The sequence below is a fragment of the Amborella trichopoda genome, chromosome 9 (genome assembly GCF_054954075.1).
Source record: "Amborella trichopoda isolate Santa Cruz 75 chromosome 9, AtrichopodaSantaCruz75HAP2 v2.0, whole genome shotgun sequence".
Classification (NCBI taxonomy): Eukaryota; Viridiplantae; Streptophyta; class Magnoliopsida; order Amborellales; family Amborellaceae; genus Amborella; species Amborella trichopoda.
The window spans coordinates 7,205,249-7,214,722 of record NC_142344.1 but is presented as its reverse complement, the minus strand read 5'-3'; the positions used below and the strand labels follow the sequence as shown (position 1 = coordinate 7,214,722).

The following is a 9,474-nucleotide window of genomic DNA, read 5'->3' as shown; positions in this document are numbered from 1 at the left end:
GATCCGAATCACTCGTTTTGAATCGAGAATCAACATTTCAATTCTGGATCCCACAATACAAAGTTGAAAAATTCGACAATTCATATCAAAATCATCTGATCTGGATAAAAAATTGCCATCACCGTTCCAAATCCTTCAATATATTGGGATCCAGATGGTCTTTTTTATGAAACCCAGTTTTGAGCAACGATTCGCTATAATGATTCGCCGATTCCATTGCTTGAGATACCAAGTTACAAGTTTTCAAGACTTTCGATCCACATTTGGAGCTTTTTTATCCAACTTTAGGACCTTTTTTTCAGAGAATTGTTGCTCTAAAATTATTGGAAATTGCTCATAAAACTATTATTTTATCGATTTTGAAAAACATTAGATTTGGTGATCAAAATCAGCGTTTTATTTTAAGCTTTTGTAGAAATCCGACATTCTATCGATTTCAACTTTGATTTGTCATCAAATGTCTTCAAATATGGTTTTATTCGGTGATAATTAAAACCCACATAATGTTCTATTCCCCATCAGTTTTGCTTCCAAATCCAAGAAATTGAAAAATTCCTTAACTTTCAACAGTCAACTTAAAATCAAAGAAATCAATGGGTATTTCGGTTGATTTTGATCTACAGAGCTTTAGCTTTGATATAGATCAAAGTAGTTTTCATTTCATTTCGTACTTTTTTTTTCTAAAAGTTTTTTTTGAATGAAAGTGACAGATTAGGGTTTTCACCGGATATTGAGAACTTGTTTTTTAAAAAAATTAGTGAAAAATTGTTAAATTTCTCAAAGATTAGGGATTTTGATGCATTTAGGTTATTGATTCATTTAGTTTGTGATTCAAAATTTTTTTTTTCTCTAATTTTTTGTCATTATTTTTCACTTTAGGGAAAAACCTTATTTTTGAAGATATTTTTTTTTAAAATGTCATAGCATCAAAATTTATAAGGGGTTTTATTTTTCTATTTTATAATTTGGTAGTGCTTTTAATAGTTTTTGTTACATGTTTGATGTATTATTATAATATTGCATTATATTATATCATACATTAGATGTATTATTATAATATTACATTATATTATAGCATACATTAATAAGCAAATCCTATATTTTATTTATTAATTTATTTACATTTAAATTACATAATGTATTATTTCTTTTATATAGGCGTACGTAAGACTTTTAGTAAATAGTATTATAGTTGGTTAGATTGTGATAATTTTGGATGAGTTGAGAAAATTAACAAATGCTTACATGATATTAATTTCACTTTATAAAAGGTATTATTTTTTTAATATTATAATGTCAAAGTATTTTTTAGCATTTTTTTGAATCATGTTTAATACAATATCATAATATTACAATGTAAATTGCAATTAATTATTACACAGACGTATAGATAGGGAAACATCTCAATATTTACATATTTTAGCAAAATAACTAAAGTATATAAAATAAAAACTGCAAACTTTTTTCAAAACTTAAAAAACACTACTTTAAGAGATTTTTTAAGCTAAAACCGGCCGATTCTCCGATCCACTAATCTAACACAGTTTTTAAAGTGGCCAATCCGGTTGACCAATCCATATTTTAAAACCTTGACTGAGATTATTAATTGGAGAGCTCCATCAATACTCGAGCCAAGAAAATACGGAAACTTTTGAAAATTTTGGGGCCCCCAACTCCTAAAATGGATCCATTGCAGTATATTATACAACAGCAGAGCAAGTTTTATACACAGCTCCTCAGCCTAAGCTTTACACCAGTTTTTTCTTTTTTTTTCCATCTTCTAAACGCATTCATTTAGTAGTTGGTGGATTTGTGCGATAGCTTAAAGCTTCAGGATGAGTGGTACATATCTCTGGGGTCGAAGCTACCCATCTGATAACATGTGTACATTTCAGTAGTTTCTGTGATATGTTAGGGGTCGAGATGAGGGGTTTGACGCTCTTGAATCTAGGATTTACATCTGTTACTTTACCTTCTTCCTCGAAATGCTTGAAACTACCGCTTTCTTGCAGTGTAGCTTGCATGCTCCACTGCACTTGATCTCCTTCTGGGGGCGGGTGCTCATTGGCTGGGCTTCAGGGGTTGGCTTCCTCCTACGCTTGTTGTGACAGGCCAAACGGTTGCGGCAGCTCCTCTTTGCCTCGTCAAATTGAGAGACCTCGTGGAATCTACACTTACAGAATCAAACTATTAAAAAAAATATATAATGTCTATAAATCAAATCTCTCTCCCTCTCTCTCTCTGTGGATGTACACAAGCACAATATGCACATGTATAAATATGATAAAAGGATTGTATACAATGAGACCGTTACCTTTCGTACACAAAGGTCATAAACACCCTAGGCCATCAGATGTAGTATTGGAGTGTTGGGGCACATCACTGCTCTACACAAAATCCAAAGAAAACATTTCGGACTTTCGAGTGCAGTCAATGGTAATCACCCCAGCTGTGCAATTTCTCATCCAAAAGCTTGAGGTGATTGTGAGCTTTCTTATGTAAGGTAAGAGATACAAATTCAGTATTTTCCTTCAATAAAACAGCTTATACTTTTTATATTATGGCATATATAGAAACTCGTATTAAATTCAAATTTTCCACCATTTATTCTGTCCCCTCTAGATCTATTGACATATGATAAAAATTCCTTCTTATAGTATCAGGAATTTTACTTCTACATTTGTAACTTTAAGTTGCTTCTAAGTTCTAACAAGTTTTACTATCAACGTTTCTTCTTTGATTTAATGAGCTCAGCCAGACAACAGAGTTGACACCCAAAATCTTGGCATTTCCTTCAGAAACGAGCCAATTCATAATCGACCACGTGAATGAATCTTCCAGCTGGATGAATATCTTTTTCAAGAAAAAAATCTTTGCACACCATTTCAAGCACGGAGTTTCAAGAGTAATAAGTGAACTCACATTCAATGCCCTGCAAAACTTCCTTAAGAGAGGAAGAACTATCCAGCCAAATGGGATTATCAGTCTTGGCACAGCGACACGAACATACATGAAGGCATGGGAGACTTTTTTGTACCATATCAAAGTCCAATACTTTAAGAACCTCAATACATACAAAATAAATAATGGGCTTGAAAATGATCAGACAATTATCGCAACCAACACCACATTCTTAAAGGAAATAAAAGAAGGAAAAGAAAAGAATCAAAATCATGACTTTATCTATATGATCTATTGCCATGAAACGAGAACAACTAGCCGGTTTCGACCCCAATCTGATCAGGAGAGAGGCCCAACTCTGTGTAGCCGCAGGACTTAGAATTGTGGGCCCATTGCTTGATTAAATAGACCAACCAGATGATTTTACAAACTTCTATATATATATATATATATATATATATATATATATATGACAAGTAACTTAAAATCTTTTCTAAATGTCCATGTTTATTTCTCTAATGTTCATGGTCTTACAGAATCAGACTCAAGCTCCCCAATCCTCACCAAGGAAGACCAAGAGAACATTCAAACAGCAGCTCTAGATACATGGATCAGGCCATTCTTATCAACAGAGTTTGGCAATTAGAAGGAAAAGCAAAAGGAAAAGAAAAATGATCTGGATTCTTAAACCAGTCGCTCTCATTATCTCAAGCAATGGAGCAATCCCAACCCAAGAGGGCACTACAAAGAAAAGAGCTAAAGAGATTATAGTAATTATTCATATATGCAAAAATGTATATAATATGATGCTAGATTGCAGCATGTAAGATGCATCGGCAAGCATGATGAGAGATTAAAATACATAAGTTTCTAATTTTAAAACTTCAATTGTAGATTTGTGTGAAGAACGAGTCTTATTTTTGCAGTCTATTAGAAGGAAAATCGATCTAAATAGTAGCCCTAGTTTGCGAGGATGTTATCTATTAGGACTCTGTATTTTTTATCTGTTAGGACTCCAATTAAGACCTAGTTTATTAGGATGCTATGATCCATAGTTATTAGGACTACGAGGTATTTGTTTGAGGACGTTGAGTGTGTGCGGTAGAACACATGTACTCACCACGATTTATAATATAGAACAGATTACATACATGCGCGTCTGTTGGTAGAACCGGTGACACAAAGATACTTGGGAGCATGGCTACCATATCCATATCCTATGCATCCAAAACATACACAAAGTTACTAAAAATGAATGGACTAGACACATATCCATAGTTACTAAAAATGAATGAAACATAAATCAGTTATAAAAAAATATGTATTCCGACCACCAGAAAAAACCTAGGATCGGCACGTATCCACTTTTGAACCCTCATGATAAGGTAGGAAAATGCCGATAAGATAACAATTATGCCCCATGCAGCTATAGATCTAGAATAATTCACAACCAACTAACAACACAGAGCATATGCAAGGCCTGAATGTATTATTATCAAATAAAGTAGGATTAGAAAGCATCCACCAAATAAGGAGGTGACCACAAGAAAATATAGAAATGTTCACCTTATGAAAAAGAGAATAGATGATTCTTCTAGATTGGAATCTTGGAATATTTAGAAGCCTAGTGAATACCATTCCTTGTTGCAGTCTGGCAACTTTTATCCCATGAGGCAATTGAGTACTGTCCACCACTTGATTTCATAATGTTCATTCAACATACAAGCGACCGCTTTGATCCCATGGTGTGAGGGCATCTAAAGGGCAATCCCGTCCTCGACATCTTTATGACAAGGGAATAACCACAACGGAGATCATAAATGCAGCTAATTCCACTACCTCAATTAGGTAAAGTCAAACCAAGCATATACTGCATGTTTAAGCAATCACATATGCAACATGTTGCTGGTCCCTTCTTAAAACCAAATCATAAGGACTGAATTGATTACCGTTTCTTGAAACTCCCTATGAAGAAACACAATTCATGACTTCGTGCTGAAAAATTCTATCTTTCAGTGACAATTATAGAGAGTATAAGACGCAAGACATTAACATCGGTATCTATGTTACAGGACTCACCCAAGTCCATTCAAGCTCGGGGCGAGGCTGAGTTACCCCGAGTTGAGAGTACAACTCAGGGTACATAAATTTTTTCCCCAAAAAAATTGTAAAATATATGGATATGTTGTCTAAATTTTTGTATATGATTTGGATTTTTTTGGCATAGATTATTGGTATGTGTTCTTTTTCCATAATCCCTATTTTTATATTTTCTTTTTTTTGGATTTTTTTTAAATGTCCCCAGCTATTAATAATTTTTTTTAAAATTCATTTTTCCTATTTTTTAAGCATATTTAGATATTTAAAGGTTGCTTTTGGTTTTATTTTACTTTAAAAATAAACTGTTTAGATAACTCGTTACAAGATGTACTATGTTTAGGACTTGAAATTCTTTTTTTTTTTTTCATATCCATACATTGAGATATAGATGATTGGTTTTCCAATGTCGGAAACATTCTTCTCTAGAGAATTTTTGAGGTTCACCTTACTTCTTTTTTTTTCGCTTTTCTTGTATGCTGTTAACTTCAATAATATAAGGTTGAAACCTTATATAAACATTTCTTTTACTTTAAATAATACCTTTATTTTATTTCATATTTTTTACTCTTTTTTTAAAAAAAAAAATTATTGGGCTTTTTGGCCCTGTACAAGACTAGGCTGAGTACCTTTGGACTCACTGAGTAACTCACCTCGGCAAAAGGCTGGGGCAATCTTCAAACACTAATGGGTATTAACAAATGGAGCACACTTTTTGACATGGATTACAAGATATTCTCATGTATAGACTCTAGGGAAATGTTTCTATACTTCCTCTACAGCATAGAAGTTCTATGCTGCCCCTACCATCCAGCTGTCCAATTTTAATCAAGAGAGCTACTCACCGTTTGATCTTAGATCCGACGTCTCAAAGTACTTTATTTGTGAGTTGTTTTATACAATTTGTATGAATATGAAATTTGTTACGTGTCATCTTCTCATTAGGGCGCACCTATAAAAAATATTTAAAAATAATTTTTCGATAAAATATAATGACCAAAATACCCCTTAAAACTTTTAAAAGTATTTTGGTCACTTTATTTTATTGTAATTTTTTTATATATATATATATTTTTTGGTAGTGATAGTTTAATAGAAGATTGGACGTATCAAATTTGGTGGCAAAATAGTTTATAAAAATAAAATAAAAAATACAATAGTGTAGAGACTTGACATTGTGATTGGGGCCGTCATGCTTGTAGTCTCTAATATTTTAACTTACAAATCCAATTGACCCCAACAAATGTGTTTCCTAAGGAGCTTGGAAAAGAGCCCCGGCTTAATTGATCAGCGCTTCGACGATTTGCAATGGTAGGCTCAATCCGCAAGGAAGGGGTCCTCTCCCCACTGACTAACCCAAAAAAAAATATATATATATATATATAAAAAAGAGGGTTTTTTTGACTTAATCATTAAATGTTCGAGAAAAGGAAGGCCATGAAATTGATCAACAGAAGTTACGTAACCATTAATCAGAAATGATCTTCCTTAAAGATGGAAAGGGAGAGAAATTCAAAGACAGTAATCCATATTCCTATGAAACAACCGAGACAGCAGGAAACAAGAGCAAAATTTTGTTGATATGAACTATTAGCACTCTTAATATTTTTTAGGTGGCAAGATATCATCTGAAACTACATAAATTTAAAGCTAATTCTGCCCCTTTGATTATTAAAGAAAAAAGCCACAATCAACAAAGATTACAGAAAGGAATCAATCAATTGGTGAAAGAGAGAGAGATTCGCGGCATCGACAATCAAATAACACAAACACGGGGTTGCAAAGGTAATTTGTAGAGGAGGGAGAAGCAATTGCGGAATCAGCAATCAATGGAAAACGCAACCTTTAGAGAGAGAAATTGGGAGAGAGAGAGAGAAAGTAGTGAGAGAGAGTACCTGCTGCATTGTTGGCAGAACCGCTGGGCAGCGCCTCCAATCAGGACCACAGAGGCCTTAGCGTGCTCCTCACAAACCCTATAACGCCTGTGATACCTCCTCGCCATGCTCAAATCAACCCCACACTTGTCAGCCCTACAAAACAGCGCCTGAGCATCCGCCCCTTTTCTGTATCTTTTTCTTCTAACCCCACTGTAACCCCTTCTCTCTCTCTCCTCGCGTTCGCTCTCTTCGCCCTCTCTCTCCTCAATTTCTCTCCCTTCACCCTCTCTCACCTCACTTTCTCTCTCCTCCTCTTCACCTTCCTCTCCTTTCTCTTCTTTATCTGCTTGCTCCAGTGCTCGCTTTGCCATGGCTTCAGCCCTTAGGTTCTGAGGAGAGAGAAAGAAGGGGAGAAGAGATGAGAAATTAGGGCTAGGATTTGACGTGGGAGACCAGTCATTGGAGAAGTAGGGAAATAAACATCACTGTCTCAGTTATACGAATTCAAACTAGGGTTTATCTCCTAGCCACGTAGAGACAGGGAGAGGAACGTTCTTGCTGTGTCTTCAAAAACAAAACGTTCAGTCCCTTCGTCTTGCCCTCACTCGCCATCGCCATTGTTGCACTCTCTCTGTCTCTGATTTTCTCTCTCTACGATTTGCTCTCTCACCAGACACATCTACTAATCAGTGATTGATCAGTGATTAGTAACTGGGATCATATGTATCCTGTACAATTAGCACCTGGTACCTCACATGATAGTACGAGTGTTATTTTGTGTGTCCTTTCTGGTACCTTTTCAAGCAAATTTTTGTATAAAGTCGAGGCTTTAAAGGATTAAATTAAGTGCATCTAAAAAATTCACTAGAAAAGGCAGTCAAAAAACCCACAAATTGATCATCTCCACCTTCAGATTTATTGATGCGAAATAAATGGATTTCAAATATAATAAATAATGATATTGTAATGTATTATCCAGGTTGTTAATTTTCAATATTTCTAAGTATTTATAAGGCTATTCGATCTATACTATTTTTAAAATTTTAAATATTATTATAATTAACCATATAAATAAATTTCCAAACCATCACAAAAACCTTTAGTAAGGGTCCAAGCTCTAAATAATCATAATAAGGAGCACCTTTATATAATACCAAAAGGCCAGTATAAAGTTTCACACATTGAAGCGTTCTCACTTAACACTAATTTTTCTACTGAACCTAGTTCGATGTTCAGTCAGTACTGCTATCTATGCAACTACTATGGGTCGTCCAATATTTTAAATACCAGATTGCTCTATGTTAACATTGTTTTTTTTGTAGAGAAGCCGCCCTATTTTTAGCAAATTAGTGTAAAGCCACGACACTTAACTTTCATGGGTGTGATGTTTTAGATACGGGAAAAGTTTATATAAGGTTGCAACCTTAAAATGTAGAATTACGGACGCACCTCAAAAATCTATCGAAAAAGTTGTTTTAGTGTTGGAAAGCCCTCTAATTGATCATCTCGACATCGAGATATATGAATATTAAAAAAAAAATATTTTTGAGTCCTAGAAATAGTGCATCTTGCAACACATTATCTAGACCATCCATTTTCTAGAGTTTCATATGTTTATAGATCTAGTTGATTTTAACTAGTTTGGGAGTTTAAAATTTTCTAATTAGATATGAAAATAGATTTTAACATAATCCTAAGAATTTTTTACAGCAAAATTACACGTTATGATAAAATTTGGAGATGCGCCTTAATTGGATTTGTTTAAAGTTGCAACCTTATAGAAACCGCACCCTTTAACTCTTCTTGTAGAGAAATTGGTCAGATCGTCTTCTATAAAGCCACGACGCATGACCTTGTGTGGAGAAGCCGGTTTGATGTTCTGGCCTCCTGTAAAGCCACAATAAGTAAATGTGGTGAGTCTGATATTTTAAAGATCAATTCGATACTTTAAACATCAGATCGCTTTTTGTAAAGCCATGACATGTAACTGTCTGATATTGTGCAGAGCTGATAATATTCCGATACTTGAAACGTCAAACCACCTTGTTATCTATCAAGGCACAATATTCTAATGCCTTAGCGGGTCTGATTCAAGGCAAAAACTGGATTTAATCGAAAACTACTCAAAACCAATGTTTGACCAATTTTGGATAGTTAGGCTGACCAATTTTAAGTAATTCGACTAATTAAATGAAGTTGGACAATTTTGTTTAAGGGTGCGGTTTGTATAGAACCGAGACTCTAAACAATCAAAGTAAAGCACACCTTTAAATAGTATCGAGAAATGTAGTTTCAATATTGAAAATCTTTGTGATAGTCTTAAACTATATTTTCATCTCTAATTATAAAATTTCAAGCTTAAAAAATTGTGCAAATCGAACAGATCTATGAAAACTTGAAAATCTTGATAATTGATAGTCTAAAAATGCATCACAAGATGCACTATTTCTAAAACTTGAAATCCATTTTTTCCTCCTGTCTATGGATCGTGATGTCAAGAAGATAAATTTAGGACATTTGGGGATCAAAACAGTCTCTGCTAGTGAAATTTTTGAAGCACACTCTAATTTGATTGTTTAGACCTTCACACGTATATACC

At 34.1% G+C, this 9,474-nt stretch overlaps 1 protein-coding gene across 1 annotated transcript; it reads right to left on the bottom strand.

The window, feature by feature from the left end:
- Positions 1–1,658: 1,658 nt before the first annotated feature.
- On the bottom strand, positions 1,659–7,525 carry LOC105421796 (squamosa promoter-binding protein 2-like). The gene is made up of 2 exons (XM_011630595.3): positions 6,894–7,525; positions 1,659–2,168 (listed from the first exon to the last, which is right to left on the bottom strand). The coding sequence occupies exons 1-2, from the start codon at positions 7,244–7,246 to the stop codon at positions 1,964–1,966; spliced, it is 558 nt and encodes a 185-aa protein (XP_011628897.1). The 5' UTR covers positions 7,247–7,525; the 3' UTR covers positions 1,659–1,963.
- Positions 7,526–9,474: the final 1,949 nt, after the last annotated feature.